This window comes from Chaetodon auriga, chromosome 10, assembly GCF_051107435.1.
Source record: "Chaetodon auriga isolate fChaAug3 chromosome 10, fChaAug3.hap1, whole genome shotgun sequence".
Lineage (NCBI taxonomy): Eukaryota > Metazoa > Chordata > Actinopteri > Chaetodontiformes > Chaetodontidae > Chaetodon > Chaetodon auriga.
Genome location: NC_135083.1, coordinates 2,123,618 through 2,143,896, shown reverse-complemented (window position 1 = coordinate 2,143,896; position 20,279 = coordinate 2,123,618). Strand labels below are relative to the sequence as shown.

General features: G+C 50.2%; 1 protein-coding gene across 2 annotated transcripts in view; it reads left to right on the top strand.

Annotated features, from left to right (window-relative positions):
- lama5 (laminin, alpha 5) overlaps positions 1-20,279 on the top strand; it is a 71,809-nt gene that overhangs the window by 50,056 nt on the left and 1,474 nt on the right. For both annotated transcript variants that reach the window (XM_076741221.1, XM_076741220.1), the window contains exons 28-78: positions 810-918; positions 1,016-1,113; positions 1,199-1,406; positions 1,784-1,910; positions 2,021-2,160; positions 2,300-2,415; positions 2,507-2,718; positions 2,908-3,109; positions 4,939-5,083; positions 5,186-5,326; positions 5,549-5,710; positions 7,137-7,244; positions 7,354-7,437; positions 7,592-7,822; positions 7,996-8,109; positions 8,208-8,338; positions 8,482-8,562; positions 9,043-9,257; positions 9,352-9,452; positions 9,560-9,743; positions 9,982-10,122; positions 10,349-10,500; positions 10,605-10,715; positions 10,982-11,093; positions 11,330-11,503; positions 11,761-11,957; positions 12,039-12,155; positions 12,582-12,736; positions 12,890-13,019; positions 13,250-13,352; positions 13,478-13,591; positions 13,725-13,907; positions 14,012-14,154; positions 14,260-14,439; positions 14,590-14,729; positions 14,992-15,151; positions 15,243-15,376; positions 15,509-15,674; positions 15,857-15,991; positions 16,109-16,260; positions 16,727-16,859; positions 17,305-17,448; positions 17,583-17,713; positions 17,793-17,951; positions 18,291-18,423; positions 18,837-18,991; positions 19,111-19,303; positions 19,425-19,562; positions 19,672-19,831; positions 19,913-20,043; positions 20,136-20,229. In XM_076741221.1, coding sequence (XP_076597336.1) covers positions 810-918; positions 1,016-1,113; positions 1,199-1,406; positions 1,784-1,910; positions 2,021-2,160; positions 2,300-2,415; positions 2,507-2,718; positions 2,908-3,109; positions 4,939-5,083; positions 5,186-5,326; positions 5,549-5,710; positions 7,137-7,244; positions 7,354-7,437; positions 7,592-7,822; positions 7,996-8,109; positions 8,208-8,338; positions 8,482-8,562; positions 9,043-9,257; positions 9,352-9,452; positions 9,560-9,743; positions 9,982-10,122; positions 10,349-10,500; positions 10,605-10,715; positions 10,982-11,093; positions 11,330-11,503; positions 11,761-11,957; positions 12,039-12,155; positions 12,582-12,736; positions 12,890-13,019; positions 13,250-13,352; positions 13,478-13,591; positions 13,725-13,907; positions 14,012-14,154; positions 14,260-14,439; positions 14,590-14,729; positions 14,992-15,151; positions 15,243-15,376; positions 15,509-15,674; positions 15,857-15,991; positions 16,109-16,260; positions 16,727-16,859; positions 17,305-17,448; positions 17,583-17,713; positions 17,793-17,951; positions 18,291-18,423; positions 18,837-18,991; positions 19,111-19,303; positions 19,425-19,562; positions 19,672-19,831; positions 19,913-20,043; positions 20,136-20,229 — 7,379 coding nt within the window. The remainder of the gene's footprint in view (positions 1-809; positions 919-1,015; positions 1,114-1,198; positions 1,407-1,783; positions 1,911-2,020; positions 2,161-2,299; positions 2,416-2,506; positions 2,719-2,907; positions 3,110-4,938; positions 5,084-5,185; positions 5,327-5,548; positions 5,711-7,136; positions 7,245-7,353; positions 7,438-7,591; positions 7,823-7,995; positions 8,110-8,207; positions 8,339-8,481; positions 8,563-9,042; positions 9,258-9,351; positions 9,453-9,559; positions 9,744-9,981; positions 10,123-10,348; positions 10,501-10,604; positions 10,716-10,981; positions 11,094-11,329; positions 11,504-11,760; positions 11,958-12,038; positions 12,156-12,581; positions 12,737-12,889; positions 13,020-13,249; positions 13,353-13,477; positions 13,592-13,724; positions 13,908-14,011; positions 14,155-14,259; positions 14,440-14,589; positions 14,730-14,991; positions 15,152-15,242; positions 15,377-15,508; positions 15,675-15,856; positions 15,992-16,108; positions 16,261-16,726; positions 16,860-17,304; positions 17,449-17,582; positions 17,714-17,792; positions 17,952-18,290; positions 18,424-18,836; positions 18,992-19,110; positions 19,304-19,424; positions 19,563-19,671; positions 19,832-19,912; positions 20,044-20,135; positions 20,230-20,279) is intronic.

Sequence of the window (20,279 nt, the reverse complement as noted above, 5' to 3'; positions counted from 1 at the left end):
TGTTTCATCATCTTTACTTAAACCCTGTGCAATTCTCAATCCATGTTCAGTTTTTCCTGTTAGCAATATTATTTTTCAATGCTGCCCTCTTTGATTTTTCATTTTCTCTTTTGTATTTTATTCCCTTTTTTGTCTCCTTTCGTATTATTGATACTGTTGCTGCTGCCTATAACACCCAAACCTCCCTCACAGGGGATTAATGAAGTCTTATCTTATCTTATTACTGCTGCTAATAATGACGGCAGACCTGCAGGTTTTCTATGGTTCACATTTGCATATGAAGCGCTAACAGCTTTGTGACTTGGTTCTTGCATCATGATGGACTGAAGAGGAGCGGATCGAGGGACGAGCTAACAGCTGAGAAAAGACCTTTATCATTGATGAAATGAAACACAGCTGAAGAAACTCAAAGAAAAAGACTTAAAGACAAAAACTTAAAAGTCTGTTGAGGTGTCACAGCCGTCTGACTGTCCATACAGTTTACAGCAGCACCCCCTCAGTGAACACTGTGTAAAAGCTGTTTAACCAAGAAGGACTAACGCTTGCTCTGCTGTGGTAGAATATGTTAGAATATGTGAGCACATGCATCAGGTGAAGCGTGCAGAGGTGATGATGAGGAGGATGTCCTTCGCTCAGACGTCACAGACGGACGCTGTGTTTGCTTTGGCTGCGGTGGACAGTTTGTGTGTTTTTACTGTGGTGTGTGGACTCAGCTGGTTCACAGTTTACTGTGACTGTCTGTGCGTTTTCATTAAGGATGTCAGCAGCTCTTAATCACAGCGTGTGTGTTTGTGTGCGTGTTTGTGCAGCTTCCTGTGTCGAGTCGTGGCCATCGACGACCAGAACAGAGTGGCCGTCTTCTCCCTCCCCGCCGACACGGAGATCCAGCTCATCTCCGACCGCGCCAGCTTCTTCCTGGTGAGTTTTCCAACATGTCAGCCTCACTTTCAAACTGTTAAATACTCAAACGCTCCAAAAAAAAAACAAAACAAACGTGCTTCTTCATTGTCTTCAGCACAAAGTCTACCTGGTGCCTAAAGAGCAGTTTACGATGGAGCAGGTTGAGCCTAAAGTCCACTGCATCAGCACTCATGGACAGTTCTCACCTGACAGGTAAAGTCCCAGAGACTCACCGAACACTCCTTTGAAAGGCCTTTGGAAGTCTTCATGTTCTTCCTCTTCCCCTCTCTGTCTGCAGCTCCTCCTGCGTCCCCTCGCGCTTCCAGACACCATCAGACTCTGTGGTCCTGAAGGAGGGCCAGAGCTCCTCCATGCAGGAGCCCATCCTGGCCTCCCCTGCAGCAGCTCCTCCTCTGCACCAGAGCGACGAGGGGGCCTGGACGGGAGGAAACAGACCTCTCCACGGGGCAGATAACAGCGACCACGTCCGGCTGGATTCACTGCAGGTACGCTGATGTTCTGAATGTTCAGCTCTCCACCCTCCTCTGAAGTTACTGCTGTGCCTCTTATGAGGAGTCCACGTGAAACCTGAAGCAGCTGTAGGAAATGACCCCAGCATGCAGGTGTAGGACAGCTACAGTCTGGACTGATTCACACGTTCAAGCATTTCCTGAGGTGCTCTTATCTTGCATGGACACCGCGAGAGGATTAAGACGAGTCCACTGAGCTTCAGCTCCAGGAATAAGGAACAGATCTGACTCAAACCAAATTATTGAAGCTATGATTCATAAAAAATAACCCGTCGGATCTTAACATCAGCTTCATCACTCTTATCGTTGTCTGTCTCTTTTCCATCTCTCATCTTCATCGTCCCCTTACCCAGAATGCAGCGGTGTACTCGACCCGTGTCCATGCTCTGGGTCGTTACGTCTTCATCCTCCACTATCACCAGCCCCTCCACCCCACCTATCCTGTGCAGGTGTACATTAACGGTGGACGGATCTGGCAGGGTAAGAGCACGTCTGAGCGTTGGAGGCTGCAGGCGGCGGCGTCCTGTGTGACAAAACAATCAATGAATAACAACCGATAACCAGTTCTCACCTGTGTTTTTGTGCATCAGGCCACGCCAACGCCTCCTTCTGTCCCCACGCTTACGGCTGCCGTAACGTGCTGGTGTCTGAGAATCAGATCATTCTGGATGTGACGGACCACGAGGTCTTCCTCACAGTTCAGATACCTGCTGGCAAGACTCTGTGGCTGGTGGGTCGCTGTTTCCTCGCTCTCCTCGTCTTTGACTCTCTCTGATTGTATCCTGTTCTATATTTTAATCTTAATCCCTCCTCCTCTCTCCGTGCCGTAACCACCACCCTCCCCACCCTCCTCGGTTGTGTCTCTGCAGGATTACGTGCTGGTTGTGCCTGAGGCGAGCTACAGCTCCAGCTACCTGAATGAGGAACCTCTGGATAAATCTTACGACTTCATCAGCAGCTGTGGCCAAAACAGCTTCTACATCAAGTCAGTGTCTCAGCAGCAGAGCGAGTTTTGATGTTATATTTCCTTCGCCAATGAATTAATGACTCTTCCTCCCTCCTCTTCCTCCCTCCAGCCCGTCCTCCGCCTCACCGTTCTGCCTCGGCTCGGCCGTGTCTCTGTCCGCCTTCTTCAACAACGGGGCGATGCCCTGCGCCTGCCACGAGGTCGGAGCCGAGAGCGACACCTGCGAGTCCTTCGGCGGTCAGTGCCGCTGCAGGCCACACGTGATTGGCCGAGACTGCTCCATGTGCGCCACGGGTTACTGGGGATTCCCCAACTGCAGACGTGAGTGTCTGATGGGGAAATGTTCAGCTTTGGTCGCGCTGATTACACGAGCGTGCATCATTTATTCCTCACAGAGTTCGACGAAGCAGATTCATTTAAATGCGTGTTCAGGTTGTCGGTTTTCCTCATACAGAAGATGATAGCTGTGTTTGTCTGTGACTAACTTCATCCCTCTCGTCTTTCCTCCAGCCTGTAACTGTGGTACGAGGTTATGTGAACCCGTGACCGGCGACTGCATCTGCCCTCCGAGGACCCTGCAGCCAGAGTGCACCCAGTGCGAGCCTCAGGCGTTTGGCTGCCACCCAGTGGTCGGGTGCGAGGTCTGCAACTGCTCTCAGTCGGGCATCGTGTCCCCCGATGTGAACTGCGATACGATCAGCGGACAGTGCAGGTACGACAAGACAGGACAGAGGAGGCGATGATTGATTTTCACTGATGTGCCTCAGGATCGTTGTTTCTGGCTCGGGCTCAGAGGCAGATCCACACGCCGCTGTCAAAAGACTAAAACAATCAGAAAGAGTTGCTCCTCATTTCCTCCCAGTTCAGCAGTTCTTACTTTCCTCATGTCATGAATCATCTGCTGCCCCCACCGTGTCTTGGAAAACAAGATTTCTGTTTCAGCAAGTTTGGCTCTCAAACGTCAGGCCCCCGTTTGGAAATACCTAAAAAGGCAGTTATTTCTCGCCTGTTTGGGCTGCTGACATGATCTTGGCTCTGTGCTGATTGCCTGTGTGTTTGGCCAGCTTTTCTTGCCATCTCTTGCCTGAGTTGTGTGGAAGCTGCAGCTTTTAAAATATGTTCTCTCAGTCAGCTGTGGCTCTCCAGAGGACTGCCAGCAACACAGCAGCAGTCTGTCCTCGTCTTCGTCGGTCTATATCATGATGAAGGGCCTCATTTGACGCAGTTTTGCATACACACACACATCTCAAAGATTCTACGTGTCTGACGGCTGCCAGCATCTTTTACGTTGACATCTGTAATGTCAGTTTAAACATAACTTGAATGCTTACATGTAAAGGAATATCATGCACTCATGCACTGTCTTGTCTGATGAGGAGATCAATATTACTCTCATGCATGTATGTCTGGAGACATGGAGCCCAAGCCAGCAGGCAGTTAGCTTGGCTTAGCTTATTTTAGCGCAGTGGAATGGCTGGAAGCGTGGAAAGAGCTAGCATGACACTGGACCAGAATCCAGGAAGATACTTCCAGCATATAAGCTTCCATAAAACCACACATTTTTGCCTCTAGAGGTGCTGATGAGCAGGTTTCTTTAATGCCTGTGTGCAGAGACAGGCTAAGCTAAGCTAACCACCTGCTGGCTTTACCTCCAGAGTTCACCTACAGACATGAGAGTGGTATCATCTTAACTCAAGAAAGTCAATATTCTTATTTTGCTAAATGTCCTGAGTGACAGTGACCTTAGATGGCTTTTATGAATCTAAACTTTAGACGTGATAACTGAACGCTGAATTGCTCTGAAGTCTCTGATTGGCTTCAAGAAGCTGCTCAGCAGTTCAGTTCATCTTTCTCTTTCACACCATTAAATATATTGAGCTTTCTAACTGTAAGCAGACGACCAGAGCTGAAAGTGTCCCCCTCTTCTCTGTCTGTTGCCGTCTCTGTGCTGTCCTCAGTTTGTGTCTTTCTCTCTATAACTGTCTTTTCTGTCCTCTGAACCGTCATTTTTCCTCCTCCTGTCGCTTCCCTCCATCATCTGCCTCGCTGTAAACATCAAGGCATTCACAGGATCTTAAATCACTGTCATTCCTGCCTAACACACACACACACACACGCACGCACGCACGCACGCACGCGCACGCACACACACACACACACACACACACACACACACACACACACGCAGAGGAATGTGTCAGCTTTGTCCAGACAAGACGAGGATGTAAAGGTGAAAATATTTCTGTGCCTAAAGGCTGCCAGCACTCCACACACACACACACACACACACACACACACACACACACGCACACACACACACAGCCCTCAGTGTGTCTATTCAACAAGTCTAAATATTTATGGTTATTCAGTCATTTGTGATGGATAATTGGAGCAATAAAGATTTAATCTCCTGTGAGATTAAATGAATTTCGGCGCATGAAGGTCAAAGTTCATTTCTTCTTTCACACACACACACACACACACACACACACACACACACACACACACTGACTCTCAAACGTTAACGATTATTGTTTCCAGATGTAAGAACAACGTCGTCGGCCGTCAGTGTGACCGCTGCGCTCCCGGCTTCTATGGCTACCCCAACTGCAGGCCATGTGACTGCAACGAGGCGGGAACTGAGGAGGACGTGTGTGACTCCTTCACAGGACAGTGTCTCTGCAAGGTGGGACACACACACACACACACACACACACACACACATGCACACACTCTCACACACATCATGCACTCACTCGCTAACCTGCTGCACCTCCTCCACCTGCAGGAGAACGTCCAGGGTTCTCGTTGCGATCAGTGCAGAGTTGGTACGTTCCACTTGGACCCAACCAACCCGAAGGGCTGCACCAGCTGCTTCTGCTTCGGAGCCACCGACCGCTGCCGCAGCTCCGACAAGAGACGCCGCGAGGTGCTCCTGTTTGTCCATTCTGTCCTTTACTCTAAAACCTCGCTGACTTTCATTAAACTCTGTCCTCAGATCAGCTCAGTAAGATTCTGCTGCTCGATGGTGGTAACATGTTTGTCAGAGAGAGAGGCTCGATTTCACATCCTAAAAAATTACAGATTTATTATGCTTTCCAGCAAGTTTGAAGAGTGTTTCAGGCTTCGTTCCTCGTTTCCTCTCCTGTAGATTATGAACATGGAGGGCTGGGTGCTGCTCGGAGCAGACAGACAGGAAGTACCGGTCACCGTGTATCCTGGTCAAGACCTCGTAGAGGCCGACCTCAGCGACGTGCCAGACGTCTACCAGGACCTCCACTGGCACGCACCGAAGACTTACCTGGGAGACAAGGTGAGAATTCACGTTATTTTACTCATCGCTGCAGGGGGCGTGTGAGGCCAGTGGGTAAATACAGGTACACAAAAACAGCATAAAAACACAAATTAACGATGGTAGAGAGACACAAGGTACACTTTACGTCAAAAGAAGACTTCAGGTGTGCTGCGATGCTTTGAAAAGAATCCTCAACAGCAGTTAAAACATGCAAAAAGCATTTTTGTTGCTCTGAAACAGAAGACAACAACACGCTCACGCTGCTTTCACTGTGCAGCCTTTCAGCGTGGCGAACATGCAGGAACTGGAGCTTCTCCTGCATCATGGGAGGAGCTTTGTGCTGCAGGCATCAACGATTGACAGTTTTTGAACACGCTGGCACTCAGACTTCAGTAAACAGATGAAGATATTTCCATTACATGCAGTATCAACACGTTCAGTGGTAGTAATAACAAGCTCAACATGATCAGGCAAACTGAGCTCGCTGGAAACTTACACTGAAAGTTTCTAAGCCTTCCTAAAACGGCTGGACGTGTGCCTTTTCTGAGTTTGAGGGCTGCAGCACATAGAAAACCAGAGTCCCAGAGATAATCTTCTGTTACTCAGAGACATGTTTAACCCAAGGATCCCCAACGACTCCTCTGCTCATTCATATTCTGTCAGTTTTCTGTTTTATGGTGATGTTTCTCTCATATATTTGCTTTAAACATAAAGTTACAACCAGGTGATGGTTAGCTTAGCATAAAGCCTGCAAGCCGAGGAATCCTCAAGCCTGGATCAGCACATAACCCCCAATAAAACCATAATTACACAGATTAAACAAACCAGACGTAACGTGTCAGTTAATGAGTTCAAAGAATCCTTTAGAACCAGACTGTCACCATTTCCAGTCGCTATGCTAAGCTAAGCTAAGCTCCTGGCTCCTGGTGATGGAAAAAAACAAGCCAGGCTTCTCAAGTGTTAAATGTGGTCTGAACACAAGCAGCTGTGTCAAACCCCAAAAACACTGTGACTCTGAACTGAACTGACTCGTCCCACATGTGATCCGGAGGCTCAGACGAGGCGTTCGGATACAGATCGTTGTTTCGTCTAGATGTTTGAGTCGACAGCTTTCATGTGGGATTCGGCCAGCATGAGTCTGCAGAGATCTAAATCCCAGACTGAGTCCTGTTCCGCTCCGTGAAGCAGCTTCAAATGTCAGCCTCGCCAAAACCTGCATGGTTACCATAGAAATCAAAGCACAGGCCCTGGATCGTGTTGCTGTTCGACTGTACGCTCTGAATGTAATCCATTGTTGTCTGGATTAAGCAGCAGCAGTGTGAGATTAAAGCTCTGTCCCTCGCTCTGTAACCTGCCTTAAAGCTTCACTTCAGTCTTTGCTTTCTGCCTCGTTGCTCTTCCTCCCTTCTTATGTTTGTCTTTCGTCTCATTAACTACCATCCAGGTCTCATCCTATGGAGGTTATCTCAGGTACCGTCTCCACGCTCAGACCATGAGAGGCGACGTGTTGTCTCTGCCTGCAGAAGCCTCCAGGCCTGACATCATTCTGAAGGTACAACACACACACCGACATCGCCGGAAGCTCGAGTCACACGTGCAGATATACTAACATTAAATATTCCACAAGCAGTCACAAGCTTCCTGTTGTTGTCCTCCTGCAGGGGAACCAGATGACCCTGGTGTTCATAGAGAGGGAGTACTCCTCACCTGAGGAGCCTCACCTGGGAATAGTTCACATGGTGGAGGTGACTTCTCCTTCTCTCACGGCTCGTTTGAGATATTCTGTCGCAGCAACATGAAGTGATCAGTTGGTGACCCGAGTCGCCCTCTAGAGCTGCTGATAAACCATGAGACCTTCTCTCCTCCTCCTCCTCCTCCTCCTCCTCCTCCTCCTCGCAGGGAAGCTTCCGTCACGCGCAGACCGGTAACTTGGTCTCTCGGGAGGAGCTGATGATGGTTCTGGTCGGTCTGGAGTCTCTGCAGATCCGAGCCCTGCACTCCCAGTTGGCTCACTCCGTGTCGCTCCGCGGCGCCGTGCTGGAGGGCGCTGAGAACCTGCCCGCCGGCCGCCATGCCAACAACGTGGAGATCTGCATGTGTCCGGCCAACTACCTGGGAGACTCGTGCCAGGTGAGGGACGAGCACAGACTGACCAGTTTATTTTTTCCTAAATCAATCTGAAGAAAGGTTTTGTGTGCAGCTATTTTCTGCCATTTTATAGACAAAAACACTGATCGTTAATCCAGAAGGTAATCAATGGAAGTCATGCCTGTGAATAATCCTCCTCTCTCTTCTGCCTGTAGAAATGTGCTCCAGGTTACTACAGAGACACCATCGGCCTGTTCCTGGGGAAGTGTGTCCCCTGTAACTGTAACGGACACTCTGATCAGTGTCTGGACGGATCTGGAATCTGTGTGGTGAGAATTTCTCATCGTCAGTCTTTTCCTACTCGAAGCCTTCTGTCCGTCCTCTTATCCAGAACCGCCGGTCACTGTTTGTCCTCTCTGACCGTCAGGGCTGCCAGCATAACACCGCCGGTGACCACTGCGAGAGGTGCCAGGGGGGTTTCCTCGGCAACAACACTCTTGACGGACAGGCGGTGTCGTGCTCCAGCTGTCCCTGCCCACTGAGGGTCCCGTCCAACAAGTCAGCACAGTCTTCCTCTGTCTCTCTGTCTTCTGACACCAGACGAACCCCTGATTTCTCATGGAACCATGTGTTATAATAATAACTCCTTCTGTGTGTGTGTGTGTGTGTGTGTGTGTGTGTGTGTGTGTGTGTGTGTGTAGCTTTGCAGAGGGTTGTGTGCAGAAAAGCGACAGGATGCAGTGTCTGTGCATGCCGGGTTACGCTGGACCGCACTGCGAAAGGTGAACCACCTCCTCAGCACAGAGTGTGTTTGTACTCCACACGCAGTAAATCAGTGCTACAAGAAGTATTCAGATCAAGTAAAAGTACTAGTACCACATTGTGAAAATACTGCACTGGCAGAGGCAGTAATGAAGTAAAAGTGTGTAATATTGTCAGCAAAGAAGCTCAATAACAAAAGATGATGCAACAAGCTTCATCAGTGGTATGAAAGGGTGAACGCTTCCTGCCCCCCCACCCCCCAACCCCCACCCCCACTGGACATTTTTAATACTAACACGTCACTGATGGACTCATTTAGAACAAATTTAATACGTGCGCTCTGTTTTGCTGCTGGTTTTAATCTGCTCACTCTGTGCTGCAGAGACAGATGAAGCTCACTTCATCCGTCTGAAAAAGACGTTTTAGAGTCAGATTGAACCCAAAGTACCTGCATATACTCCATTTTCTGCTGCGTCATCAAATTTCGGCCTCTACCACAGGTGCGCCCCCGGTCACTTCGGCAACCCCAGGGTGCTCGGCAGCAGGTGCCAGCCGTGCAATTGCCACGGCAACACGGACCCCAACATGCTGTTCACCGACTGCCACCCGCTGACCGGCGAGTGTCTCAGCTGCATGCACAACACGGCCGGGCCTCACTGCGACACCTGCGCACCTGGCTACTACGGAGACGCCGTCACCGCCAAGAACTGCACCAGTGAGTTCGGCTTCAGTGACGCGACGCCATTAAACCTGATTAACTCTCTCAGCTTAGTGACAGCTTGATGTGTGTTCTGTTTTCTTTCACCCAGAATGCAACTGTTCTCCATGTGGCACCGAGTCATGTGACCCTCACACCGGGGAGTGTCGCTGTAAGGCGGGAGTCACCGGGCCGCGCTGCGACCGCTGTGTGGTAAGACTCTGAAGCCGTAATTCCAAACCGGTCATCCCAGCTGGCGAGCTGCGGCCGGCCGCCTTCACGCCTCACGCCTCCACCTGAACCCATTCTGTCGTTTCCAGGACGGCTCGTTCGGCTTCGACTCGTGCACTGGCTGCCGTCAGTGCGACTGCGACGCCTCCGCGGCTCTCGTCCAGCCGTGTCACCCTCAGAGCGGCCAGTGCGCCTGTCAGCCCGGAGTCAACGGGCCGAGCTGCAGGCAGTGCGCTCCGGGATACTGGGACTACGGCCCCGACGGCTGCAAGAGTGAGTGACCACACAGACGCCATGACGGGCGCCAACGGGCAACGTTAAGACCTGAAAGCATCATTAGCAGCAGCAGTCATCATAACAGCTTCCATACATTCGCACCAACGTTCAGTTTGATTTGCAATGCCCACTAATATTCAGCCAAACTGTCGAGTCTGTCTCAAGTCAGTCTGACATCGACCCCAGTGCACATGGCGACATATTTTTAGTGAGCTCCTCTCTATCACCTCCTCAGAGTGCGACTGTCGAGGAGGCCAGTGTGACCCCCGATCAGGAGAGTGCCGCTGTGCTGACGGCATGACGGGAAAACAGTGTGACACCTGCTCACAGAAGTACAGCGTCCCTGTGTACTACCAGAACGGCGTGCGCTGTCAAGGTAAGTGAACCGCGCACACACACACACACACACACACACACACAAACACAAACACACACGACTGCAACTGAGTGAAAATTCATTGTGTTTGAAGGAACAAAATATCAGGAAGCTTCCAACAAGACAAAAGTTTAAAATTATGGAGGATTCAAACTAAATGTGTGTGCCTGTGTGTGTGTGTGTGTGTGTGTGTGTGTGTGTGTGTGTGTGTGTGTGCGTCTTGCAGTGTGTGACAGCTGTGTCACCGTCCTGTTGGACGATCTGGACAAATTGAACAGCAGCTTCCACTCAGTAGCCGATCAGCTGAGCAGTCTGAACGCCAGCTCCATGGCCTGGGCTCAGCTGCACAACCTCAACAAGTCTGTGGAGGACATGGCTGTGAGTGCGCGTATACACACACACACGCACACACACACACACACACACACACGTTTCTAGCCAGCTGAAGTTGTTAAAATGAACTCATTTTCCCATGATTCCAGCGCGCCATAGAGAACTACAACAGTACACTGGATGACAGCCGGAGTCGGGCCGACATGCTGGACGCTGAGATCACGAATATCAATGATGACATCAGCGAGCTGCAGGACAAGGTGGGGTCTCACACACACACACACACACACACACACACACACACACACACACACAACCTTTTTACTGTGTTTTCAGAACATTTCTGTAAATATAAAGTCCACCTTTCTTATTACATAACACACAAAGTATGAAAACTACATTTATTATAATATCTTCCTTCTGCCTTTCCTTCATGTCACAAGCTTTTGTTTTCCTCGTGTTATAAATGTTGAGGAAAAGTTTCCTGTTTCTTCTTCACTCATGGTGTTGTGTGATGTGTTTTCAGGCCGCAGCGATGACTGACAGGGTCGGCGACCTGCAGAACAGTACCGTCAAAACACACCAGAGGGCGCAAGACCTGCTGTCCTTCATCAACAACATGACCATGAACATAAACGGTAAGACAGAGGACGACGAGTCCACTGGAGCACAACATGAAACCTTAATTATACACTGTGACACAGACTGTTGGTGTCTGAAACCTGAATGATCTCTTTAAGAAGAAACCTCACAAGTATGTTTTGCAGCTGGTGGAGAGAAGTTTATTTAAAAGAAAAGGTTCCAGATGAACCAGAACAAGATGAAGCACAGGAAGAAGCCGCCGTCTAAACCTAAAGCCTTCATTTTTCCGCAGACATCTTACAGATGGTGAACCGCTCCTCGCTGAATGTCACGGAGGCGGATCAGGACGACGAGGAGCGGGAGAGGAAGATGAGGGAGGTGCAGGCCATGATGAGGGAGATGAGGTACAGGAGCTGCGTGGGGCAGAAGAAGGTGGCTGACAGGGAGAAGACGGAGGCAGAGAAACGTAAGTTTGTCCATGCAGACGATCCACGAAGAAATGTTCCTCCCAAACACTCAGAGGTTTCAGAAATTCTGCTTCAGTCTGAACAGTTTTATGTTTAAGTTCTGTGTTTGGGCCCAACGTGTGATAAATCAGTAAAGAGTGCACATGAAGAACAGTCTCTTGTCTTGGCAGCGCAGGTGTTTACAGTGAGGATGACTCCTTCACTCTGTGTCCTCTGTGTCCTCTCTGTCCCCTGTGTCCTCTGCATCCTCTGCCAGTGTTGGATCGTGTAAACAAAGAGTTGGCAGGCCGCCAGGGAGAAAACAACGACTTGGCCAAAGCGATCAGAGACCGTCTGACCCGCTTCCACTCCGAGATGATGGACCTGCGAGACGCCCTGAACGAAGCCGTGAACAACACGGCCAGAGCGGCCGAGATCAACAACGTCAACGAGAAAACCCTGGAGGACAATAAGGTGAGCAGGGAGACGGCGAGGAGGGAGTGAAGGACGGCGATGATCAGCCACGCTGACTCTGTCTGTCTGTCTGTCCCACAGAGGAAGATGGAGGACCTGCTGTCCAAGCAGAAGGAGGTGAACGAGCAGCTGCAGATGGCTGAAGACGACGTCGCTCAGGTCAACGACCTGCTGTCCATGCTGCACAACTCCAAAGAGGTTAGAACGAACAAAAACAGGATGAAACACCTGTGGGTGACCTTTGCAAAGCCCACCTGCAGCACACCTGGAGGTTTTTCATGTCTTACTTCAGTTGAAAGTGTCTGGAAACCGTCCAAAGCAGCCGCTCAGGCAGCGAGTGTGTCTGCAAGTTGAACCGTGTTTGTTACTTTTTCCATCACATTATTCATGCTTGAGTTGATAATCCAACATATTCTCATTGTACCATGTTGTTAATCTCTACAGGTAAGAGAAGGTAACAGTTACTGTGTCTGCTGACTGAATGACTGAAAGAGATTTCTTCCTGTGTGATTTGAATCAGTAAAGATGGGCGTGAAGACGTCTAACAAAGGTCCTCCTCTGGATTTAAACTGGAGGTGTTGTGGTCGGACGATATCTGCCTCTTTAACACTCAGTCTTTCTCAGGAGTATGAGCACTTGGCGGCCCAGCTGGACGGCGCCAGGACGCCGCTGGCCAACAAAGTGCAGAACTTCGCTTGGGTCGACTCCAAGATCCCGCTGGTGGAGCAAGCAGAGAAACACGCGGAGCTGCTGAACGCTTTAGCCATGAACCTGTCCAGGTAAGAGAGCAGCTGGCCGCTCGACTGCAGCCGTATATTCAGCCTGGTGCCGAGTGCTGCGGTGACCAAACTCAGCAGGTGAATCGCATCATGAACGATGTTCCTGTTACACAACAAATCAGACAAACATTCGCTGTCGTCGTTTGTCTGCAGTTTGGTGGCAGAAACCAAGAAGGAGGGATTCGTGGATGTCACACAGGCCTATAACAAGATCATCAACAGCATCAAGGAGGCGGAGGAGGCTGCCAAGATGGCCGACAAGGCTGCTAATGACACTTTGGAGGTACAGGACACACACACACACACACACACACACACACACACACACACACACACACACACAATCCCTCCTGTATGACAAAAAAATTAAAACTACCTCAACAACGAGCCTTGAATCATTACTTTGTATCAGACCTGTAATATTGGTGTGTGTGTGTGTGTGTGTGTGTGTCTGTGTGTGTGTGTGTCTGTGTGTCTGTGTGTCTGTGTGCATATGTTTGTATGTGTGTTCAGAACATAAAGGACCAGGACCTCGGTCAGATCGCTGATTCTCTGAGGAACCACAGTTTGGAGCTGAAGGACGAAGTTGAAAAGCTGAACGAAGAACTGACCAACGGTAAACACACGCGTTCACGTCATTTAAGTTTTTTAATGAATTCAGAGCAGATTCTCGGAGAATCGTCTGTTTGGACGTTTCAGTGCTTGAAGCGTTTTGGTTTTTGTTGGTTTTCCGCTGCACAGACCTGAAGCTGCAGCTGGACGACGCTCAGAGGCGACTGGACGACGCCAAAACCAAACAGGCTGATTTGATGAAGGACCTGGAGACGGTCCAGAACAACCTCAACTTCACCACCAGTACGGACATTCAGCACGCACACACACACACGCACGCACACGCACACACACACACACACACGCAGCATTAAATTTACATTTCCTGGATTCATCCTCTGAATTCTTTCCGTCCGTCTTCCTCTGCGGTGAACAGATGTGAGCCAGGAGATCAACGACGCGAAGCGAGCGGCGGATCAGGCGAACACCACGGCCACACAAGTCAACGACGCCCTGCGCCCCATTAAGGAGCAGCTGGACCAATGGCAGCAGACCTACGGAGACGCCAACGCCACCAACGAAGACATCAACAACGCCCTGATGGAGGCCAACAAGACCGGTAGGAGCTTCTGAATGTTCGTGTTTGCAGCTCTGGAAGCTTTGGTTGACGGGAGACGGTCGGTGAGGCTCTTCAGGTAACTCTCTCCCTGTCTGTCTCTGCAGTGCAAACGCTGGGTGAGACCATTCCTCTGCTCATGAAGAAGCTGGACAAACTGCAGAATCACTCGGCACAGATGCCAAACATCTCGGAGAACATCAGCCGCATCCGTCAGCTCATTCAGCAGGCGCGCAACGCTGCGAGCAAGGTACGAGCGGGAAAGAAGCAAGAGAATAAAAAGACGCCGCCTCAAGGATGAAAGCCTCTTTCTTCCAGCTGCCTCTCATGTTTCCGCTGCCCTCTCCTCCCTCAGGTGGCCGTTCCGGTGAAGTTTAACGGGGCGTCCGGGGTTCAGGTCCGTACTCCAGGTAACCTGGCTGACCTAGCCGCCTACACCTCCCTGAAGTTCTACATCACCTTGCCGGAGGCAGCGCGAGCCCGACGGCAGGACGACGGCACGCAGCAGTTTGTCTTCTACCTCGGCAACAAGGATGTAAGCGTCACTGCAGCGTTCATCAAAGTTTATTCTTTGCTTCGTAGGTGATGGGTCAGAGAGGGTTTCTGGAGTTGGCACAGATTTTGAGGGGAGAGGACTGTATTGGTTTTTGTAGTTCGTGACTTTGGACGTCTCTGGTGTTTGTAGTCCAGTAAGGAGTTCCTGGGCATGGCGTTGGTGGGGAGGAGACTGCGCTGGTACTTCAACCTTGGAGGAGAAACTGCTGAGGTGCTGATGGCTGAAGACGTCAAGTCAAATGGAAACTTCAACAGCATAGTGCTGGAGAGGTGAGACGCACACACACACACACACACACAGACGCTGCTTTATTATATTATAATTGGCTCTCGGTCCTGTTGCAGAAGCACCATAAATGAATGTAATTCATTGTGTAAGAGAAGATTTTCAGCCATCAAAGCTTCCTGTGCTCCTCTTTACACTTCTGTCCTCAGCCTCTGTGACTGTTTACATGCATTTGTCTGTGCTGCATTGTGTGTTCCCGTGTTTTTTGTCCTTATTCTGTACATGTATCTGTTTGTCTGAATGCAGGATCCTCCAGTACGGTCAGATGTCCATATCTTCAGAAGCCACTGAGGGGGACCAGAGAGTCACCAAAGCCTATGTGGAGGCTAGAGGAGATCAGGGGCTGCTCAACCTCTTGACCGACGACACGGTCTTCTATGTGGGAGGATACCCGGGTACTTTCAAAGTAAGTGCATGGAGCCTTATATGAAATCATCTTTTCTGTGGATGGACTTGAATAGTTCAGCTCCTAAATTCTTCATCTTCTCTTTTTTTAGCCGCCTTCCTCGCTCGCTCTGCCGAACTTTAAGGGCTGTATCGAGTTGGACACGCTCAACGAGGAGGTGCTCAGTCTGTATAACTTTGAAAAGATCTTCAACGTCAACACCACCCAGGAGAAACCTTGTGGCAGGTCGGTTCACACACTGTCGGGCTGTCGCTGCGTGTTTCTTTTCTTTTTGTCTGAACTCATCAAATATTTTTCTCCTTCGATTGATTGAACTTTTCCACTCGTCTTCTTCTGGAATAAAATCACCGAAACCAGGTCCAAGCCGGTGCTGACTCAGGCCTGGGTGAATGACGCGGCGTATTTCGACGGAACCGGCTACGCCCAGATCACCTTCACCGACGAATCAGCTCGCATGCAGCGCTTTGAACAGGAAGTCAAACTGCTGTCGCACAACGGAGTCCTGCTGCTGCTGCAAAACGGGGTAAAGACTTTTAGATTACGACGTTTTCTGTTTTGACTGATAGTTATCATATTACATAACTCTCAAATCAATATCAGGTTCACCTTCAGAACTATTGATCAGGTATCAGATGTTGCTGTATTGATCGGTTCAGACGTGAAGTGCTGTCTCACCGTGATGTCTGTGTCTCCGTCCTCCATCAGAACCAGTTCCTGTGTCTGGCAGTGCTTCAGGGCCGGCTGAAGGTTTTCTACGACTTCAGCGGCGATCTGGTGGAGCTCATGCCCAAAGAGCCTTCATCCGACTTCCTGAAGATCAGCGACGCCGACCCCAAAGCTGTACGTCTTCCTGTCTTTGTCTTTCCCACGCGCTCCTCACCGTCTGTGTGTGTCAGATCCCAGCCGAGGGAATCGATTGGCTGATTGCTTGTTGACGTGTTGTTTTTAACCGTGCAGCTGGAGATCATCATCCTGCGTTCAAGCCCGAACCGCGTCGTGGTGAGGAACAACCGTGTCGGCCTGTACACCCACCAGTTCACCGAGAACATCCCCCCCTTCAGCGGCAGCTACTACCTGGGAGGAGTACCTGAGAACAAGATGCCTGCCAAGTGAGTGCACACACACACGCACGCACGCACACACACACACACACGCGCGCGCACACACACACGCGCGCGCACACACACACACACACACACATCGTGAAATTTGGTGCAGATATTCACATTCTCTGTCAGATGAATATCATGAGGTACCAAACCCACGCAAAACTGTTGACTGTCCTCCATGTTTGTTGCTAACTAACGGGTTAGCATGCTAAACAAAGATGGTAAACACTTCCTGCTGGTAAACCTACAGAGAGGAGTTAGCTTTTAGCCTCGTTTAGCTCATTGTTTGGTTCACTTCCTCTCGTTAGGTGGACACAGGTGTCATCGTCACATGACTCAAAGTGTCGCTCTCTATCTGCTGTGTAAACAAGCTCATAACGTGTCCAAGTTGTGTGTTTTTGAGCCTGTTGAGGAGTTTCTCTGCCTCACACTGGCTGAAGATCATTCTGCCTCCGTCTCTTTTCAGGTTGAAGTCTCTGTTCTCGAAGCAGGGCTCTCTGAAGGGCTGCTTCAGGAACGTGAAGGCCCAGAACTCTCACATCGACCTGAAGAGGATGACGAGCTCCGGAGTCAGTTTCGGCTGTGACAGCGACCTGCTGGTAGGAAAACCCTCAGCTCAGACATCTGCTGCTGTCTTTGCTGCTGTCGGTGATTTATTCCTTTTGTTAAGCACTTTGTGATGTTCTGTTGTGCAAAGCTGCTCCATAAATTCACTTTCTTTAACCAGAGATTCTCTTGAGATGATGCAGTGTGGATGAGAGTAATGGCTGGACTGCTGGAGAAAGTTAAACATGTTTGTTTGTGCGTTAGTTTCAATGGGTAAACTACAGTGTAGACAAACATGTCGTCTGCATACAGATGAATCTCTGCTGGCTGAATGTTGTTTAATGACTGAAAATATCCCCAAATGAGGAGGGTTTTCACTTTAGTTCCTCCTGTGCTGACGTGGAAACGTGAATAAACATAAACACACTTGTGCTGACCTGCTGCATGTGTGTGTGTGTGTGTGTGTGTGTGTGTGTGTGTGTGTGTGTGTGCGTGCAGGTGGCTCGTGAGGCTCATTTCTCTGGTCAGAGCTACCTGGACTTGGCTCTGACCAACATTCCCAGCCTCAGGAACAACTTCTACGCCAGCTTCAGCTTCAGATCCGAGCAGAAGGAGGGCCTCATGTTCTACCACCACGATAAGGTCCACTTCCTGTTTGCTTTTCACTTCCTCTCGCTGTCCTTCCATGAGCGTTTTCCGTGATGTTTTCCTAGTTCGGTCTGTTGTACGTTCACGCATCATCTTCCTGCGTGTCGTCTTGACGTGTGTGCGTGCAGGAAGGAGTGTGTCAGGTGTTCCTGCACGAGGGCCACGTGGTGGTGAGAGCCGGCAACAGCGAGATCAAGACGCAGAAGACGTTCAACGACGACAACACCCACTACGTCGCTGTCTACAACAACGTTAGCGGGTAGGATGATCAGAGCTGCGACGTCAAATGTGTTGTAACGAAGGTGAGAGTGCTGACTGTGCGACTGCTCGCCCGACAGGATGCGTCTGTACATGGACGACATGCTGGAGAAAGCCAAGGAGGGCATCCGGGTGGACAGCAGGGCCACGAGCTCACAGGGAAGCACCTTCCTGGGAGGAACACCCAACCAAAGCCTCGCTAACCTCACCGGGTGCATCAGCAACGTTTTCATCAAGAGGTGAGAGCAGAGAGGGTGTCAAAGAATGACGGGAACCCAGGAGGGACAAGAAGGCTGACAGTTATTTATGAGTTTATTGACATTTATATCAACATTTTTACATGTTTTTTAATAAAACAATCAGTCCTACTCATATAACGAATCCATAAACTTGACATGGATCCACTAAAGTGGCTCATGCTGCTGTTTTATCTGCAGTCTGAACTTACCTGCACGGGTGTCGTGCTTCTCTCTGCAGGTAATGAAATGGGGTAGAGGAGGCAGCTGCAGGTGTAAACAGGAGGAGCTTTGGGGTGAAACCTGCTGATGGTGTGTGTTCTGTTTGAAATGTGTTTCCAGGGAAACGAGTCCTCAGATGGTTTTGAACCTTCTGAAAGCTAAAGAAAACATCAACGTTCCTCTGGACTGTCCCGCTGCTAAGAAACCTCAGCAGATCGTCGCTGCTCAGCCCAAACACAGCAACAAGCCCAAGGTACACACACACACACACACACACACACACGCACATGCATACACATTCATTTCCTGGAGACTTACCCGAACCTTAACCTTATTGTCCCCATAATGAAGTTAAGTCCCCACAATGTGACTGTAAACAGATTTATGTTCCCACAACATGAGTAATACACACACACACACACACACACACACACACACACACACACACACACTCTAATTCTACTTTTTCCACAAATAAACAAACAAACCAAACGTGTAGAGAAACATAAACAGCAGAAACCAAAAAACCTGAAACTCTGAAGCACAAAATAAATATTAAATCTCTCTGTCCCTCTCTCTTTCTCTCTGTCTCCCTGTCTCTGTCTCTCTCTGTCTCTCCGTCCCTCCCTGTCTTTCTGTCTCTCTCTCTGTCTCTGTCTCTCTCAGGGGAAGCATAGGAAGCCGTCGGGGTCTCGCAGTCGTAACACCAGGGACTCGTGTCAAGCCGATTTGTCGGATCAGGAGTTTGGAGCGACGCACTTCAGCGGCTCCACAAACAGCTTCCAGAGATTCGACTCAGCGTCTCGTTCGCTCGGCGCCATGTGGGTGTGACCAGCCGTCAGTCGGCCTGCAGCCTCTGTGTTATTGATGCTTCATTGGTCGTTACTGATGTTTGATTGTCTGCCGGATGCCCGTTCATACTGAATCTCTGCATCTGCAGGCCTCACATCTCCATGGCGGTGAGGATCAACTCCTCTGACGGTTTGGTGTTACACGCCGGCGGCGGGCACCGCGGCGGCGCTGTGATGTCACTCAGCGTGTCGGACGGCCACCTGCTGCTTCTGTTGGACGGAGGGAAGAGGAAGGTCAGCCTGCGCAGCCGCAAGAAGTACAACGACGACCAGTGGCACACGGTGAGGTCACATGACCGGAGATCCAGGAAGTAACTCAGTGACATACAGATGTGTTTGATTTTCATCATCATCACGGCACATGCACGCTAACCGGCTCTGCCTCTGTCCTCATGTCCCTCAGCTGTTCATAAAGCGCGAAGGAGAGAAGATCAGTCTGATCGTGGACGGCATCAGCGCTCAGTCCAAGAGAATCCCCGGAGGAGACAGGACTCATCTCGCCGGGCCTTTATACATCGGAGGAGTCCCGCCTTCGCTGACGGTAACACCTGCACGACAGTCGCCGCGCCGCAGCTGCTTGGTGTAATTTCCTCTTCCTCTTCCTCTTCCTCGCCTGCTGTAATGACACCGTGTCTGCGTGTTGCCTTCAGGCTCCGGGCTCCAGCGGTTTTGTCGGTTGTGTCAGGGACCTGACGCTGAACGAAGCCCCTGCAGGAAACCCCGCTCACAGCCAGGGGACGGTGCCCTGCTTCCAGAATCCTCTTCAGCCCGGAGCGTATTTCTCCGGTCAGGGAGGACACGTGGCAATAGGTGGTTATCCTCCCTCTTCCTCTGTGTTTCTTCCTGTTTGAGTCCCGCCGTGTCCTGACTGAAGGCTCTCTCTCCCCGCAGACGAGTCCTTAGTTCTGGGTCGGGATCTGGAAATCCAGCTGGAGGTTCGGCCCGTCTCGGACTCTGGGCTGCTGTTGCATGCTGGGACGTCACCTGACCAACACCTGAGTTTGGTCCTCAGCCAGGGAGAGGTGAGGCCACGTTCTGAAGTGTCACGTTAGAAAAGGTTGAAACGTTTAGATGAACATTCATTCACTCTGTGTGTGTGTGTGTGTGTGTGAAGGTGACCGTTTCAGTAAACGGCGGTAAAGGTGAATTCTCTACCTCCTTCACTCCTGAAGAGCCTCTCTGTGACGGCCGCTGGCACACAATCACAGGTGAGTTCACCTCTTTTGTTGTTGTTTGTTTGTGTTGTTTGTCTGCTGAC